We start from the raw sequence: 19821 nt of genomic DNA, 5'->3' as shown, positions 1-19821 counted from the left end.
ATGGCAGGGTAGTTGAAATCACCCAGTATTAGGGTGCTAGGTTGCATCTTAACATTTTCCAGTAATGTTTAGAAAGGTGTAGTGAGAATCTTGGGGCATGGTGGAGGATATGTAGCAAGCTACAATTTGGATTGCAGTCTTACCTAGTGTTAGTTGCATCTGGAGAATTTCAGACGCATTGTGTTGGGCAACTAGCTTGGTGTTGTGAATATCCTTGGTGAATATGGACAGTCCTCCACCTTTAGTGTTTCGGTCCTAGTTTGGTGGCCAAAAAGTGTGGCAAGAGTTTAGTCTGGTATTGCAGGGGTGCTCTCTGGAGCCTTGAACCAGGTCTCAGTTACTGCACAGATATCGATGTTCTCCATTTTTAGGAGTGCCTCGAGACAGTGCATTTTGAAGTTTAGACTTCTAGCATTGAGTAGCATTACCTTCAGATTTTGCATGCTTGTACCTGTTATAGTGGTGGTTTTGCCCTTTGAACTCTGCCTAAAAAAGGCACTATAGGGGTGGCAAGAGCCTTAGCCAGTAAGCTGAATTGCAGGGGTGACAAGTGCAGACCATCTCTGGCAAAGCATCGCGGTCTGTTGATCATGTCGTCCCAGGCAGACAGATACTGGATCCCCTTTGAATGACACCAGAAGCTTAGCCAATTGTTGAAGTCAATCTTTTTGTCCTTATACTGTGGTATCATTCTGGGTGAAGGCAGGATGCTACTCAGGGCTAGGGTCATACCTGCCTGGGCCACATGATCCGAGAGCTCTTCCATGTCTCTTTTCATGTAGTCCAGGGAGGTATGTCTCAAGTCATTCACTCCAACATGGACAATGACAGAGTCATATTTGTACTTGCTGTGGAGTGACTTGAGTGCATGCATTATGTGGCGGATCCTGGCACCCGACAGGCAGCTGACTGTAATTTTCTCCTTGTTCAGGCTGGTGAGTGGTACATCAGTGTGCCTGACTATAGAGACACCTATGACTATAGTGCTGGGTACTTTGTCTTGCCTTATGGGCTGTTGTTGGGTGGCACACTGGTGTTGTGAGCTATGTTACACTTTGGTTGTGACTGGTGTTTGTTTGAGTTTCAGCTGCATATGTCCTTGTTGCTTGGGCAGGTTAATGTTAAGGGCCTCCACATATGTGGGTTTAATATTGCTATGTGTGGGTGCTGGTGGTGTGGGTTTAGAAGGGCTATGTGTTGCTTGAGGTGTAGCATGGGTGTTAACCTTCTCCTCTTGACTGTCTTGCACAATCTTGGGTGGAGAAAGCTTTGTTTCCAGTTTGGCTATATAACTGCATCTCTTGCAGGTTGTAGCGTTGGGTGGTAGGAGGAGAGGGTTGTCTGTGTACATGAGGTAATTGCTGCGCTGCCCCAGTATGCCCAGATTCACCAGGTGGACAGGAGAAATCACCGGAAGCTGACCCTTGGACATGCTTGGTTTGGTGATTTTTTTTTTGTTAAGTACAAGAGCTGTTTTCCTTTACCTTAGAAAGGTACTTTGCAATTTTAGGCTGTTTAATGCCTACAATTAACTTTTCCTTATTAACAAGGAGAGTTGAGTGCTTGTATCAGTTTAAGACTTCCTAGTGCTTTCCACCAGGTTTTAAAGCAAGTGCTAGTCACAGGGATGCTTAAAGGCAAGATAAAAAAATGGTTTATCATAAACACTGCAGTGTGCACTAGAGGAGTTAGATGCGAAAGTAGGTAACGTAAGTTTTACCTGTCTAAAAAGTTAAGTTTTAGTGGAGAGTCACTATTTTTAAAACAGCAAGATAGATTGAAAGGGGGTGGTCACTTTTGTATTCTGGTACTATGGAATACAGTAGGATGGCCAATAAATTTAAATAGTTGAAGGGGAGTGATTTCAGAAAATGATAATTTTGTAGTTACTCACACAAGCCAGTAAAACAGAGAGGAAATGAGATATATGGTCAAATGAACATAAGGGGAAGGCAACTAGAAAGACAGTGGTGTTTAAGAACACTATAGGGTTGACAGTGGGGAAAATAATTTCTGCCTGACTCACAAGAGACAGAGCTGTGGTCTCTTTTCAAGTTTTAATATGCAGTTAAAAGCAGAATACAAGTAAAACACACGGTAAATAAAACAAATCACAGTATTCAAAATAGAAAAAGGCAATAAAGTAATACAACAAATAAAAAGCAAACTAACCTTTCTCACAGCAAAGTGAAGCAGATTCTGGGTGAGCCTCTCTAGTAAAGCTCTGAAATGTTTTATTTTACTCCTTAAATAGAAGGTTTAGTTCCTAGCTCCACCCCCTCAGTTCACAGATGATTAACCTTAACTGGTCTGTTCTATTGACCTGTACTAATTTCTGCCCGACTCACAAGAGACAGAGCTGTGGTCTCTTTTCAAGTTTTAATATGCATTTAAAAGCAGAATATAGGTAAAACACAAGGTAAATAAATCACAGTATTCAAAACAGAAAAAGGCAATAAAGTAATACAACAAATAAAAAGCAAACTAACCTTTCTCTCACAGCCAAGTGTAGCAGAGTCTGGGTGACCCTTTCTAGTAAAGCTTGAAGAACCAGAGTGATTGACACTACCATGAAACCCAAATGTCTGAGGATAAGTCTTGCAGGGGAGAAGGATGGAGAAGAACCTCTGAAGCTACCTGTTGAAGGGACAGCACCCTGGAGTGTGGAAAGTTGGCTATCTGACAGTTTGTACACAGGTGGCATCCAATACACTATCTGCTGCTTTGGTGTTAGCTGACTCTTTGCAATATCGACTGTGATTCCCAACTGCAGGGCAAAGTGAAGGAAGAAATCCCTCAGTTGGACCAACAGATCCTTGGTTGGTGCTGTGAGGAGCCAATTATCCAAATATGAGGAACTCTCGGAACTTGTGCAGTCTCGTATATGTTGCTACCATTGCTATACATATGGTGAACACCTCGGGGCTACAGTGAGGGTAAATGATAATGCTTGAATTGAAGATGACTGGCTCCTGGCCAGACAGAAATCTTCTGGACTGAAGACCACAGATGTCTGTGGTCTTCAGTTTATCTTTTCTTTTTGGTTCGTGCAGAAATCTTCTGGACTGCATTGCTGTCTTGATATGATAGTAGGCATCCTGGAGATCTCTTGAACACATCTAGTTGTCCTTCCTCAGAAGGAGAACAATGGACTGAACCACTATCATCCAAAATTTTCTCCGATTCAAGAATTTAAGGTAGAATAGGTCCACGACTGACCTTCGGTCCCTTATTTTCTACAGAACTAAAAATAACCCAAAATTGGCTCTGGATCCTAAATAATCTAGGGGACCTGCTGGATGACTCTTTTCACTAGCAGCCTTTTACTTCTGCCTCTTCAGATTCCATTTGACTGGGTGACATTTCTAGAATCCTTCTTTTTATGTGGAGGGGAAACAAAGGGAATACTGTAGCCTCTGGTGATTATCCTCTGCAGCCATGAATACTGCTAGATGGCCTGCCAGGCTGGTAAGGCTTCTCAGTGAAAAGACGGTGAAACAGTTGATTCTTCAGTCCACTTCTGTTTCTGAGGCAGCCTCCGTTAAAGTTACTCCCCTCTTATGCCTTTGGGGGGGGTGTCTATCCACAGGAGCATCCTGGCTAAATCCCTGGGATTTTCAGAACCACAGCTTTTTCTCACCTTTCTAGATTTTAGAGGTCCTTTGAGGGGCGGAAAATTTGATTCCTAGTGCAGACAGGGTTTTGCCTTCCTGCTCACACCTGATGAGCTTTTCCTGCACCTTAGGTCTGAATGAGGTTAAACCATCAAAGGGGGCATTACTGAAGGATGACTTGAAACCTTCCACAAAGTCACGCAAGCGTATCCAGGAGTGCAGACAGATGATCATGCTGGTACCTGCTACCCTGGCCATACCATCAGCTGAGTTGAAGAGCAAACGCATGGATACATTAGGTACAGAATGGGGTAGACAACTGGGGCTCCACTGATTTCTGGATGTCTGCCAGCAGGTTACCTGAGAGGGACTTGGTCTGCTTCTTTGTCAATTATCTCTGAAAGCATGCCATATGGGTAATGTAATACAGTGCACTAAGTGAAAAGTCACTGACGTGTGTATCCATTTCCTGAATGTGTCCAAAGCCCTCGAAGAGATGTGCTCTGCTCAAAGAGTTCCTTCTTTGTGGCTGCCGCAACAACCATGGCATCCACTGGAGGGTTGCTTCAGTGCATCCTAGTCCTAAAGCAACCAAAAACTTATTTGGCTCACATGGTATCAACTCCATCACATCAGGTTCCTTCCACACCCACTGTGCACCTAGATCTACAAGGCTGTCAGCAGATGGTACCACCCAGGAAGCAGATGAGCCAGCCTCAAACACCTTGAGAAACACAGACTTCTCACAAGAAGGTGCATCACAGGACCAACCTCTTCTGTTTCAGCAATTAAAGAATGTCATTAAAGGTGATGTCTTCTAGAGGAGATCATGGAGATGTTGCACCCTCCATCGAAGTCTGGGTCTTGACTGACTGGCTCATGACAGGATTCTAAGTATTTCCTTTTGATAGTCAATTTCTTAGGAACCTGCCTTGTTTGGGCTACTGGGGAAGACTCAGAATCAGACTGGGAACTCGTGTGGCTGGAGGAGGCTGAATGTCCCAGCCAACCAGGATGTACAGATGCGGATACAGGATCCAATGTCTGATAGGATGGAGCTGAGCATGGGAGACACCCCACTTCTCTTGGTCTGGACAGAACTCTTTCAAATGCCTTGAATGCCAAGGACGCAATCAGAGCTGAAGAAGCTCTCCTCCAATCCAAGAGAGAGACATAGGAGGGATATCATCTGCTCTATTCCTTCCCGGCCTTGAAGCTGATAATGGTGCCAAGCTATTGAGTGCCAAGACACACAGGGGAAGGGACTGATCCAAAAACTTAAGAGTTGACCTCGCTTCCTCTGAGTCTCGTCTCTGAGGCTTTGGCTCCAAGACTCATCCTTATCAAACAATACTGGAGTCAAGAGAGTATGGGAGGTCATCAGTCAAAGCTGATACAATTGTCGACTCCAGAGTTGGTACTCTGAGAAAGCTCAGATCTACGGGCTTTACATCTTAAAGTCAGACCAGAATAGGAGAAAAGTACAGTTTTGTACCTACCATAAATGTAGATGTTCGAAGATCCACATTGCTGCAGTCCTAACACTTGGGGTAGTCCGCTGTCCCTCGATCGGCCCGAATATCAGAGTATAAGGCTGACGTCGGTCAAGGCGCATTTGACTGACATCAGAACGTCAGGGTACAAATGCGCATGACCAACGTCATATCCTCAGTCTTTTCTTGCCCCAGATGTCAGAAGACCCTAAAAAGAAAGGTCAAAACCCATAGACCACAACTAAACAACCAACTAGCCTAACACCAAAAATATGTTTAATATATACAATATATACAAAATGCAATATACAAAATGCAATATACCTCAGATGGATAACCCAACCCACACAACCACCTCAAGCAACAGAGGGGAAGGAGGGAGGGTAAATTGGACTGCAGCAATGTGGATCTTCGAACATCTACATTTATGGTAGGTACAAAACTGTACTATGTTCTTCATCTCACATTGCTGCAGTCCTAACACTTGGGTAGAATCCCAAAGCAGAGGTAAGGGAGGATGGCCAAACTATAATGAAGCAGGAGCTGCCAAAATGCCCTGCAACACAGCAGTGGCAAAACCAGCCCTGGATTTAGAGTACAATGGAAGGTGGTAATGCTTAGAGAAGGTATGCACTGAACTCCAAGTGGCTGCCTCCAAAATATCCTTAGTAGCCACCCCTCAAAAAAGCTGTTGAAGTGGCAGTAGCCCTAGTGGAATGAGGTCTAATCCCAGCTGGAATCTCTTTGCTATGATGGGAATAACAGAAAGCAATGCAAAATCCAATCCACTTAGAAATAGTTTGTTTTGACACGGGCTTGCCCTGAGAGCACAAAGCAAAAGAAACTAATAACTGCTGAGATTGTCTGAACCCTTTAGTTCTGTCCAAATAATATCGCAACTGCCTGTGAACATCTAAAGTGTGCAAAATCTTTTCCCCTTTAGTTTGGGGATTTGCATAAAAAGTAGGCAAATGAATAGTTTGGTTTAAAGCCACACTAGAAACCACTTTAGGCATAAATGAAGGATTAGTACGTAAAGATACCCTGTCCTTGTGGAAAATTAAGAAAGGCTCAACTGCCATAAGGGCCTGCAATTCAGAAACCCTTCTTGCAGAGGTAATGGCCAACAAAAAAGCAGTCTTCCATGACAAATATTTCAACTCAGCAGTAGCTGCAGGCTCAAAAGGTTGTAGAGTGAGTTTCTCCAACACAAAATTGAGATCCCAAGCAGGAGTAGGAGCTCTTCGTGGGGTCTTATATTCTTTGCCCTCTAAGAAATTGCTTGAATAAAGGATGAGAAAACAAAGGTGGGTCACAATCGTAGTGAGCTGAAATTGCTGCAGCATGAATCTTAATAGAAGAGAAGGACAATCCTTTGTCCAATAACTCAGTAAGATATTGAAGAGCCACACTTAAATCAGGCTCAGAAACATCCAAATCCTTAGCTGCACTCCAAAATAAAAATCTCTTCCATTTATCTGCGTACACTTTCCTTGTACTAGGCCTTCTAGCTTCCAAAATCACATTCAAAACTTGTTGTGGAAGTTGAGACCCTCTATGGTTTAAAACAGAATATGCCATGCTGTTAGGTGAAGAGAGTGAACTTTGACATTGAGCAAATGACTGTCCTCCTGGGACAACAGATGTGGAATCAAAGGCAAAGGCCATGGAGGCTTCCGTACTAGACTTCTCAGTAGTGGGTACCAGTGCTGTCGAGGCCAATCTGGAGCTATCAAAATCATCCTTGGCTTGTCCTGTCTGACCTTCAGAAGTACCTTTGGGAGGAGAGGCAGAGGTGGAAAGGCATACACATGAAGATTTTTCCAACTGAAAGAAAGAGCATCCACTTTCCAAGCTGTGTGATGAAACCGCGTGCTGCAAAACTTTGGCAGCTGGTGGTTTAGTGGAGAAGCGAACAGATCTATGTCTGGAGTTCCCCAGGACACTGTCAATTTCTGAAATACATGAAGATCCAGTTTCCACTCGTGGGGATCCATGATTTGTCTGCTTAACACATCTGCTAAGGAGTTCTGTGCTCCCGGCAGAAACCTTGCCTGAAGACTTAGTTGTAAACTGAGAGCAGTGTCCCACAAAATCATTGCTTGCCTGCATAGAGGATAAGAATGTGTTCCCCCTTGCTTGTTGATGTACCACATGACAGTTGTGTTGTCTGTTAGAATCAACACCTGCCCTGGAAGAAGTAAATCCTTGAAAGCTATTAATGCAAACTGGACTGCTAACATCTCCTTCATGTTGATATGTAGATGTTGTAGTCTGGCAGGCCACTTGTCTTGTATCCACTTTCCATTTAGATGAGCTCCCCAAGCTATGTCTGAGGCATCTGTTGTTAAAATCTGACTCGCCTCTGGCCGGGTCACAGAGAGTCCCTTGTTTAGGTGACATTCCTGAGCCCACCACAAAAATTCCTTTTGAATGCAAGGTATTATTTGAATGACAGTGTCCAGATCCTGGCAGTGCTGTGTCCATACATTTTTGAGATACCATTGTAGCTTCCTCGTATGCAGTTTGGCATTGGGAAGCACCAGAATACAAGATGCCATGAACCCTAAGGCTTGAAGGACTGTCCTTGCAGTCAGCCCGGACTGATGAGATAGCTGATGGAAGTAAAGGGATAGACTCTTTTGTTTGTCCGGGGTTACAAAGGCCATCTGGGATGCTGTATTCAGTCTCACACCCAGAAAGCACATGTCTTGAGAGGGTACTAGACTGGACTTTATTTCGTTCACAGAATACCCCAGGCATCTTAGCACTGCTATCACATATTGCAAATGATGAAGAAGCTCCTCCCTTCCTTGAGCCAGAATCAGGCAGTCGTCCAAATAAGGATAGATCTGAATTCCTTTTAGCCTGAAGAAAGCTATCACTGGAGCCAGAACTTTCGTGAACACTCTGGGCGTAGTAGATAAGCCAAAGGGCAATGCAGAGAACTGATAGTGAGAAGTCCCAGCTCGAAAACGCAGATACTTCCTGCAACTTAGTCTGATAGGAACAAGAAGGTAAGCCTCCTTGAGATCCAAAGTTACCATCCAATGATCTTTGCCCAGCAGAGGTAAAAGCTGCTGCAACGTCAACATTTTGAACTTGGGAATGTCCAGATAAGTGTTGAGAATAGACAAATCCAAAATTGGTCTCCACGTGTTCCCCTTCTTTGGGACTAGGAACAGGCGAGAATAAAATCCTAGGCCCACTTCTGGCATAGGGACCGGCTGTATGGCCCCTATTTGGAGTAACAGAGAAACTTGCTTGTGAGCCTCTATTCTTTGTTGAGGAGGAACGTCTGGCATGCCTTTGAAAGGAGGCAAGGTATGGAAATAAAACCTGTAACCGTGGTGTATGATATCCAATACCCATCTGTCTTGGGTAATCAAACTCCAATTTTCTTAGAAAAGTGCCAACCTTCCTCCCAAAGGTGCTGCCAGGCGAGAAGGTTCTGGCAGCTGAAAAGGTAGGTCATTGGGTCTGTTTCCAAAAGGACTGACCCCTGCCCTCACTCGAAGACTGTGCAAGAGAACTCCCTGTTCTGGGCCTGAAAGAGCCCTGACCTCTGCCCCTGCCACGTCTAGATCTACCCCTAGACTGGGAATCATAAGAAGGATACGTCCACCCTTTAGTAGGCCAATTTCTACTAAACTTTGGAGGCTGAACCTGCAAAAAATCTTTAACTGTCTGCATAGACTTAGCCTTGTCTTCCATTTTCTTTAAAACTGCTTCAACAGGAGAACCAAACAAGACATCAGATTGCAAAGGGGCATCAAAAATCCTAGTTTTAACATGGTCAGATAAATTTTGATCCCTCAGCCAGGCATGCCTGCGAAGAACTGACCCAGTGGCAGCCACCCTAGACGCGGCCTGTGCAGCATCAAAACCACATTGCAAAGAATGCTTACCCACCTGTTCAGAAACATGCACTAAATCCTGTAACTCTTTACAGTCAATACCTTCCGCCAGAGCATCAACCTTAGATTTCAACTGAGAAAGGAGATAATTTTGATATTTCAACATGTGAAACTGGCAATTCAAAGCTCTCATGGCTAGAGTGGAAGAAGTATAAACTTTCTTTCCCCATCTATCCAAGGCCCTGGCTTCTTTATCTGCAGGAACCGGATTCTTGACAACAGAAGCCTTAACACCCTTAGGCCCCTGGCTAACAGTTTCTGGGTCTGCCCTAGGACTCTTAAAAAGATACTTATGAGCTTCAGGCACCCTGTAATACCTATCCGGTTTAACAGGAGCAGGAGGCAAAGAATCAGGATTAAGAGAAGCCTCTGCAAACACATCTTCCACCACATTTAGAACAGGAGGTATAGCTAAAGGCCTATGCTGGGGTAAAAACAAAAATTCCCTAAGCCTTTTCCTGGAATCAGAGAAATCCTGACCTTCCCATTTAAAATGCTCTCTCATGGAGTGAAGGGTCTCTGAAAAAGAAAAATCCTCAGGAGGAGAAGCAGAAGGAGTAGAATCATCCACATCAGAATCAGAATAATGAGAATACTCCTGTAAGTCTTCAGCCGAAGACTCAGACACATCCAAAGCCTGCTCATAATCCCCCAACACAGGTTCCATCCTAGGCCTCTTATCAGGAGGGGGCATAGAGCCTCTAATTAAAGTAATTAAATCCTCCGCCATTTTGAGCATGTGCTTCTTGGGCACAGCACCTGAAGAACTGGGAGAGACCCCCACAGAAGCTAAACTAGACCTGCCTCTAGGAGAAGCCTTGGAAGCAGAAATAGAGGGCCTAGATCCCTTAGGAAGGGAGGGGAGTACAGTTACTTGAGAAGCCCCTACAGCCTGTCCTGCCTCCTGGGAGGCCACATCCTGTAAAATCAAAGTTCCTCCCTGGGTCTCCAGAGAGGCCTCCGTCGGAACCACCGGTTCCACTGACACCTCTAAAGAACTGACGTCCGGTTCGGACGACTCCTCTAACCTAGGTTTAACTGCCTTATCCTTGCGCTTCTTTGAGGAAGCCGGCGTCGGAGCATCCGACGGCATTTTGTAATTGCACCGCTTCCCAAAGACCAACCTTGCACAATCTAACCTCCGCTTTATAGTGCGCTTATTAAACCTAGCACAAAAGCGGCATCCAACAACGTCGTGCTCAGGTCCTAAACAAGGTATACACAAATTATGGTAATCCCTATGCGGTATCTGTTTCCCACAAGAAATACAGTTATTCACTTTTTCTGACATCCGGTAAACCACTGAGGCAAGAAAAAACTAAAATATTCCCCAACGGGGTACTTAACCAACTCTGACTTCGGTCTGAAACTAATTTCAGAACGCCGAACGGCACTTGCAATACTGCTTCTGCATCGGACCATGCGGCAAAAAAGACTGAGGATATGACGTTGGTCATGCGCATTTGTACCCTGACGTTCTGATGTCAGTCAAATGCGCCTTGACCGACGTCAGCCTTATACTCTGATATTCGGGCTGATCGAGGGACAGCGGACTACCCCAAGTGTTAGGACTGCAGCAATGTGAGATGAAGAACATCCAATGGAGGGGCAGATGAGGCTGTATACAGGGCCCCAGAGGGGGGTCAGTGCCAGGAGGATCCCCAGTTGAATCTGCTTCTGGAGGAACCTCGGCATCATCTTGTCTATGTTTGCTTCTGTAAGACTCCTCTTTGGATGGAAGGACCTTGAAGACAAAAAAACTGAAGGTGCTTGAGATTAACACCTCTCCTGCAGGAAGAGAGAGAGTGAAGCCTATGACTCACCAGCTTCAGTGAAAAATACGGAGGAGGCATCATAGAACAGGTCTGAGAGGTTGCTTGAGCTGAATGTTTAGGCAGTTTCGGTGTCAGACCCAAAAGATCTATAGAAGCTGGAGGCATTCTGGGTTTCTCTACCCTCTTTTCTGATACCTCTCACACTTGTGTCTCTTCTTTTCCTTTGATGGTTTGTTTGGGTTTCTCACATCTCTTAGCAGGAGAAAGAGCCTCCGAAGAAGAAGATTTGGAGACAAATTCTTGCTGGGGGGGTAAGGCCCTTTAGGACTAGTTTATCCCTATATCCCCGAAGAGCTCTGGGAGCAAAAGAGGCACACGCCTCTCAGTCAGTATCCAAGTGTGCCACCCCCTGGCAGCAGACATACAATAAGTGAGACCTGCAGCAGAATTTTGTGATGGCAGGCAGAACAACACTTTTTAAATGCAGTGGGCTTGTGTAACATACTGGAAATGGCTGCTCTCACCAAATTGACATTCAAGAGCATCAAAAAACAAAGCTCACAACAAACATTACATCAAAAAAGAGTCCGATAGAAATACTTAAAATATTTACAAATATTTTGTAAGAGATGTAGAAGGGCAAAAAGACTTTTTCTATATATTTATATGTATAGTAAGGGGGAAATACAAGTAGCAGGAGAAGCTGAATTAGCTACACCAAGACTAGAGAGTGAAAAAAAAAAGAAAGGAAAAAAAACTAACTTCCAAATCAGTCAGAGCCCTCAAGTACCATGTCCTTCTGGATCAAGTGGCAAACGAGATCTAAGGTACGCTGGAGAACAGGGGGAATTATGGGTAGGGAAGGAATCATGGCCAGGATCCAAAGCTTCTGAAAAACTGCTAAGGTTGGATTTGGTTATCAGATCTGATAACCCAAACATCTGCTAACCCAAACGTTGAACTGGAGGAAAACAGACAGCATTGGATACTTAAGATTATTCTAAGGGGTATCTGTAGGCTAGCTCTTGGGCAAACAATCCTTTATGGTCTGTGCCCATTAGGGAAACAGGTGCCAAACCAAGGATGAATTTCCAATTCCCCATCCATTGATTTAAGTTACCCTTGAACTCTGTTAGGGAAGAAATCTGCTTCACTTGGATGGGAAGCTTTTTCCAGAGAAGGGGTAATCTCGGAGACACATAGCTGTCCCTCCAAAAAGTTCTGTTTATGTTACAAGCAAGGTTTAGGTCTCTAGATCGAGTAATTCCGATGCAATTTGTTTTGTGGCTATACAGACAGTCAATCAGAGCAGGATGCAAAGATGCCCTGTATGCCACACACAGATTGTCCCTAAACAGTCTGTAGAAGAGCAAGTACAGGGATAAGGCTTAGACACGATCCATGGTGGACATGCAGTTTACAACCTGCATTCTTTTTCTGAGGAACTTCTGTTGACAATCCATTTGTTACATGTACCTGGTCAGGTACATTTTGAAGGGGATGTTGTACTCGATGTCTAATCTGATAAAGGCCAAATACAGCAGAACAATGGCTTCCTTGCACCTAGATGCCGTACCCTTGTTTATAAATTGCACAACATACAATGACTTCCTTACTATCAAGAGACACATGATGGCCAAAGGCTGGGTTACTGCTGACATGCGTCTCCAAGCCCCCTGACTACTGGGTCTACCCTTAGAGGTGTGCTATCAATGAGGTAGGTTTCCACTTGGTAGACAACCTCTTAAAGAATACTATTAAGCATTTCTTGGCATTGAGTTTTAGACCATGTCTCTGGCACCAGTTATTTGTCTGAGTCATCTCTTCTTGGAGAATATCAGTGTCTTTGGGGATTCTATGACTGCCTAGTTTGCAATAATCTGCAAACTTGGTCAGCCAGTGGCCCATGACATTGGCTCTGACTTCAGAGAAGGAGATAACAAAAAGAAGTGGGTTCAACACACAGCCCTGAGGGACTCTGCTAGTGACTGTCCTCTATGTAGGACTTTCCTACCCAAGCTTCTTGGGCCCTATCTTAGAGCCACCTTGCTATTCAGTGGGTGGCAAAGAGGCTGATACCTACTTCCAAGTTTTTCTACAATGCCAAAATGGGGTACTGCATGAAATGCCTTAGCCAGGTCAAAGTAGGTAGTATGCACCATTTTTCCCTCATTCATTGCGTTAGTGATCTCTAAGTACATCAGTTTGAGTAGGCATGACCTGCCTTTAGTGAAAACAAACTGGGGTATACTCAGTGTATGAAGATTTTCTATGTAATTTTGAATTACTTCCACGACAATTCTTTCCATGGCTTTGCATATGACACTATTTAGACCTATGGGTCTGTAGCTACTGGGATTTGTAGAAAGACCACCCTTGTGTAGAGGTGTGACTTTTGCAGCTTTCTCTTCTTGTAGCATGATGACTGTTTGGAGGCTATTGTTAATAGTGTCTAGTGGTTCTGACAAGCTGCATTTTATGATGAACATTACTCTGTACCCATTGTTCCCCAAAATTCCATTTATTTCTATGTAATTTGCTCCTTCCATTTCTAAAGATGCCACCTCCATTTATTTTACCTCATTACAATATTCAGCATTTCAATTACAGTTGGTTTAGATTCTGATTTACATTTTCTAGTAATTGCTTTTTTGGCAGCTAGCAGCATTAAACTTAGTAAGGCCTTATTATGCCTAGGCAATTCAGATCCTGTGTTTCACCTCAAAATACGTGTTTCCTTAGTTACAGCCATCACTCCCCCAACATTTCTGAAAGACTATGTTGTGTGGAACTGTTTAAAATCTCCCATCTCATTACACCCCCAAAAATCATGCTCCCAGTTACCTTTCTCTTTCCTAACACACCTCCAGTAACTGCCGTCTACCCGAGAAAAAAAATTTCTGGAATCTGGGAAATAAAATTATCTACACAAAAGTCTCCAAGCAAAAATCCCAAACCTTCTGGACTTTGTTGCACACTCGGGGGGGCATAAAGATGTCTCCCCATTGTTCCTTTGCCAACTGCCTTTCCAATTTTTCTTCCCAATCTTTTCTGATTAATTCGTATCGTTAACATGGCATATTTTATATGTCACACTAATTATCCCTTTTTTAACAGCAGCTTCTGTACTAGACTCAATAAAAACTCTACCAGAGCTGGTATTTCACTTTGCACTTCCTTTTTTCTTTCTCACTGCCTATACTTTGATAGTAATCCCTAGTAGGGAAGGGAGTCTCTAACCTGAAGTCCAAACTTCTACTTGGTCTTATCAAAGTCTATTACCTTTCCCTCTCTAGTTATTTGCTCCTAATACCTTGGTTTTGTTACCAGTTTTATCCAGAAAATTCCAGCCCACTATTGCCCATTTTCTACACTACTACTTGCAGTTTCCCTACTGGCAAAATGTCCTTTCTCCATTCCTGGTTTAGTTCTTAGAATGCTTTCTACTAATTTATGAATATAATATTCTGCATGGCTATTCACCCTTAAGAATTTGCATTATAAGTCCTGTTCTCTCTCTACTTCTTAAACTAGTTTCATCACCCCCCCCTTTCCATTTTGATTCTGCTTTTGCTATGTATATCTATTTTTAACTGTAAAACTCTAAAATATCCATTCAAATCAGGTAATCCTAAATCATCTTGTTCTAAGGGGATAATCAATTTATCCCACTTAACTATTACATTTCCCCCCTTCCAAATAACTTACTTCATTAAATTAATAAATGTCCACAAATTCTCCTTTGGTTGATAAAAAACATGCCTAACCTATATATAAAACTAAAGGATCTAAACATATTTTTACTGATTGTGTCTTACAATCTATATCCATGACAGCTTCTAGTTTCCCAGTTTTTGTATTATCGTTTGTTTAGTCTCTTCCCATATAACCTTAGCTGCCACAACAGAAGCTTTTTAACCAATGTACCTGAAAACTTCATCCTATAGTGACCCAGTAAATATGGGTTTCCTGAACCAGTTTACTTGTAGGTACATAGTTCACCACTACAATCACCGTTTTATTTTTACTAATTTTAAATCTCAAAAAAGATGTGAAACTGTCTCAAAATGTTCCACACCACCAAATCATTTTCTTCCGGATTTATCACGTACAAAGTAATATCATCTGTAAATAAAGCTAAATTTTCTCGATCATCCCAGTTATACTCTTCAATTTGCGAGTCCCTTATTTTGTCACTGGCACTAAATATTAAGCAAACAACAAAGAGGAGAAAGGACACCTTTGCCCAGCTTCCCTATTCAAATATAACTTGTTGGAGAGGAACTCTCCCACCTTAATTCTTGCCACCGACCCATGTACATTAACTCTATTATTCTAGCAGAGAAAGCAAATTATTACATTACCCTACTCATAAAACTCCAACTGACTCTACTGCATGCTTTTTTCTGCATCAAGACCCACCAACAATAGCTGTATTTTCTTACATTCTGCTTCTCACTGGATCAGCATCGTTCAATGTTAAATGTTTGCCTCCCCTTCACAAAACCACACTGATCCATACCTATCAGTTTTGGAAATACCTTTTGCCATTCTCTTAGTTAGTACAAAAACAAACACTTTATAATCATGGTGTACATAAAGTGGGGGCTGAAGGTTCTTTACTGTCTGAGTAATACATCCACTGCAGCTTTCTTCCAAGATGCTTGTGTTTCAGTTTATCTCACAATCAGAAAGATGTCTGTGCTCAGACAGCTAATCAAATGTTTTTCTTATATGATTACCATTTAATAAGTACAATATAAACAACCCCACACTATTCAGAAACTGAAAAAAAAAGAAGCAAAACAGTTTGGTTAAACTAAACTTCTCTCCTTTGTAGCTTCTTCACATGGAAGCATGAGGGACCTGACACCCTATTTTTAAAAATAAAAAACACCAAACCTCTGCCAGTGGCAAACAAACTGACAAAACATTTGAAATTAAATAATTTTGATATGTCAGGATGCCAGCAATATATTTGCTCTCCTCTAACAGTTGCCGATTTGACTCCACAAGAAAATAATTTGAAAAGCAGCACTTACAAAATTACTACTGTGCACAGAATGATTAAAATCTTAAATTTAATGTTGACTCTTACAACAGAATAAGGTGGTTTAGAGGTACACAGTAATTCCCATATACATACACAAGCAGAAAGCTATAATTCAAAGTGGAAAGGGATGCTGATGAAACAGGGGTGGGGGGACAAGAAATAAGGACAGATTTGGATTTTGGATGCAGATTCTTAAGGAGAGTAACAGCCATACAGAAAATTATATTCTTAAAGTAGCAAGTATTCTGAGAACTAAGCCAGCAAGAGGATGGAAAAAAGGATATTTCGTTGCTAGGGCAATTGGGGTACACAGAATAGGCAAGAGGGGACTGGAATTTACTTGAGAAAACTTGCATAGGAACCAAGGTATTGGCAGCAAATAACTACAGAAGGAAATGTAAAAGAATGGGAAGAGGCTAAGAATACATTTGGACTGCAGGTTGGAGACTGCCTTCCCTACCAGGCATTGATATCAGAGTACAGGCAAAGAGAAAGGGATAGGGGAATCCTAATTGAAATATCTGTTCTGGTAGTGTTTTTAGTTAGAACATAAGCTGCTAAAAAAAAGGGATAATTAGAAGGGGAAAGAAAACACTGCACGGGAACTATAGGAACTGATTAGATGAGCTTAGGAAACATTGAGAAGGGAGACTAGATAAACAATTTACAAGAGAATAATGGCAAAACAAATGCATGGCTCCCAAGTACACAATAAAGTCTTGGAAGATTTAGGATTCTCCCTTGAAAGTGTTTACATAGGTATTTTTACACCTCAAGCAGACTCCAAAGAATTTTTCCTCAGACAGATGGAAAATGTTGGCGGTGTGATGGGGAAGAAATTGGTAACTGGGAACATTATGTCTTGGGAGTATGAGTTGACTGACTTCAAAAATTCCTTACAGAGTAGTCTGTCAGAAATATTGGATGAGCAAATGGGTGTAACTAAGGAAATGATTCTTTTGAGCTGGGAGACAGGATCTCAATCCCCTAGACATAGTCATGGTAAGGCCTTATTAAGTTTAGTTTTGATAACTTCCAGAAAAACAATTGCTAGAAAGTGTAAATCAACTGCATTTGAAGTATTAAATATTGTAAGAGAGATAAAAGAAATGAAAGTGGGATCTTTGACAAGGGTAGGAGCAAATTACTCAGAAATAAGTGGAAATAACTGTGGGAATGATACATGCATAATAATGATCTGGAGGAGTGAGGTTTAAGGGAATGCAGAAATTACTGTACTGTTGATAGTTATACAAAGAAATGCATGAGATGTATAATGTATATAACCGTAAACAAGTTAATATGGTTTGTTTGCTTTGACACAAAGGCATACTTGCCTATGTTTTAACTGATAATTCAATTAAATTGTTTAAAAAAATTTAAATTAATTATACACTGCTAAGACTTCTCAAATTATTCCAATATTTCTTTTATCAAATCTTTTGAAGACAGATTAAATACACATTCCTTGCTATAACTTGAAATTCTGGGCCGATCCTCCTCAGTAGTCTGGATGAATAACATATCCCTGGCAGTGTTTGTACCTATGTCACAGACAGCCTGAGAGCTTTCAGGGAGGGGAAATGCTATATCCACTAAAAGGCATTCTCAAACTAGATTAGGTTACACATTCTGGAGAGCCAGGCATGAGAGAAGTAAAACTTTTTTTACACAATCTATACTTACATACATTTAACAACTGCTTCTGACAAAAGAAAACATGCAACATTAATTTGCCAGTTGACTCCTACCTTCATTTCTGACCTGTCAGCTGTTACTAGAGCAGTGGTAATGTCATCTTTCTGGATCATGTCTCGCAGCTGCTTTTCCAGAGACATCCTTTGCTCACGCATCTCTTGTACTTTGGAAAGCATCTTTTTCATGTTCTGCAGAATTGCTTTATCATCTGTAGGTTGACACATAAAAAACAAATCTCAGAAAAGTAAAACCATCCCCTACCTAAACAATCAAACTTTAAGTTTATGAATGCAATGAAAAGAAGGCAAAAACGACACCATCTGAAGCTTGGAAGGAACAAAACTGCAAAGTTAATCAGAAAAGAGATATCAGGTAATGGCTGCTCTTCAAGGTAAGGTTATTCTGATCTCATTTATTTGTCAAATGTAAGCCTTAATAAATTCAGAAAGGCAGTAGTCCTAAAATACAAAGCTAGTAAAAACATTCTATGCAGGCACCTACAACAAATACAGATCTGCTAGGGTTTCTAAATTTGCAAGAAATATTTGAGAGAGCTGTCCTTCATCCATCAGATGATGTTCCAGGATAGCTTTTCACAGCAGCCCTTCATCTCCAATAAAGCCCACTCTTCAGCCCTCCCAATTTTCTAGATTAAAAGATGCTAGAACACGCTAACAAATGTTTGGGGCATACCCTCCTCTTCAAAGCCCTTTTCCACCAAGAAACAAGGATGAAAAGCCAATGAAGAGAACACCTTAGGTTAGAAAACCTGAACCATGCAACAGAAGCCATGTAAGACTGCACGGATGTTACAATGTTGAAATTTTATTTTTTATGTTTTATTTTACATTTGTTGACCGGGCAACTCTAGCTGGATACATGTCCATTTTCAGTAGAGGCCCGGGGAGAAAATCTCCAAGAAACATACAGAATTAATATAAAAGTCAAAACAGATCTAACTAAACAAAACAGCTATTGTTTCATAAAATCATTACTGTTATTTTTTTTTTTTTTTGTACAAAATACAATACTCATAGTGAGCATAACATGGGAACTGTGTAAGAGAGGGTACAATATACATATATACATAATTTTTATTTGCAGTAACATCTTTAAGGGTAAGATTAAAGAGATGTAGAGTGGTGATTAGTGTAAACGAAAAAAGTTAGTCAGGGTTAGTACAAGAGTATAGCCAGTGTGTATTGAGAAATAGTTTTAGATTCCTTTTAAAGAGTGAGAGAGAAGTCAGAGTTGTGAGATCAGTGGGTAGCTGACTCCATGGTTTTCCTACTGTGTTGGAGAATAGCGAGTCACCTGCAGAGTTGTTGGATTTGGAAGTATTGATCAGCAGTTTGTTTGAGGAGCGTAGGTTCTTAAGGTTATTGTAAGGTGTAATGAGGCTAGAAAGTATTGGCGTGTTGGTGGGTTGATATAGGGTCTTATGGGTTATAGCAAACTGGTGAAATTGAAGCAGGTTAATAAATTCTAGCCAGTCAAGTTGTTTTAGGTTAAGACAGTGATGAATTCTGAAAGGAGAGCCTGTAGCAAATCTAGCAATATTATTATAGGATGCTGCCAGTTTATTGAGGTTGTTTTTAGAAAGATTAGTGTATACAGATGAAGCACAGAGTAGAGTGGAGATTAAGTGAGTTCTGGCCATGGCGGTCCTAGCTGCTGGTGAAAGAAAGGGTTTGATTCTGTAAAGTCATCCAAGTTTTTTGTTAACTGTTTTTATTGTGCTGTTAGTATGAGTATCAAAGTTGAGGTTGTTGTCTACTGTTATTCCTAAGAGTTTAATGGTCAGGTTAGGAGAAATAAGAGTACCATTATTGGATGCGAGTGTGAATTGTATAGGGGTGGACTTTCGGGTTGGTGTGAAGAGTAACAGTTTAGTTTTTTTGGGGTTTAGGAGGAGACAGCGGTTTGAGAACCATTGTTCTACAGTACTGAAAGCTTTTTGGGTAAGATACTGAAGTTCAGTTTGAGAAGTGGCTGAACAGATTATAGTAGAGTCATCTGCACATTGAATGCAGTTAGTGTGTGGAATAGCTGACTGAAGGTCATTAATATAAATGGAAAATATAAGTGGGCCTAATATGGAGCCCTTTCGAACGCCAAGGGAAATGGGAAGGTGATTAGATAGTTTATTTTGCCAGAGTACTGCCTGTTGCCGGTTTTCTAGGTAAGATTTGAAACAATTCATGGCCAGAGGATCGAGTGAAAGGGATTTCAGTATGTGTAAAAGGAGTTGGTGACTGACCATGTCAAAAG

At 41.8% G+C, this 19821-nt stretch overlaps 1 protein-coding gene across 1 annotated transcript in view; it reads right to left on the bottom strand.

Moving 5' to 3' along the window:
• PTPN23 (protein tyrosine phosphatase non-receptor type 23) overlaps positions 1–19821 on the bottom strand; it is a 1983393-nt gene that overhangs the window by 604591 nt on the left and 1358981 nt on the right. The window contains exon 17 of the mRNA XM_044066015.1: positions 17604–17758. Within this exon, the coding sequence (XP_043921950.1) occupies positions 17604–17758 (155 nt within the window). The remainder of the gene's footprint in view (positions 1–17603; positions 17759–19821) is intronic.

This window comes from Protopterus annectens, chromosome 3.part0 (assembly GCF_019279795.1).
Source record: "Protopterus annectens isolate FY-2018-M chromosome 3.part0, PAN1.0, whole genome shotgun sequence".
NCBI lineage: Eukaryota > Metazoa > Chordata > Ceratodontiformes > Protopteridae > Protopterus > Protopterus annectens.
Note: the sequence above shows the minus strand (reverse complement) of the source record. Positions and strands in the feature narration are given on the sequence as shown.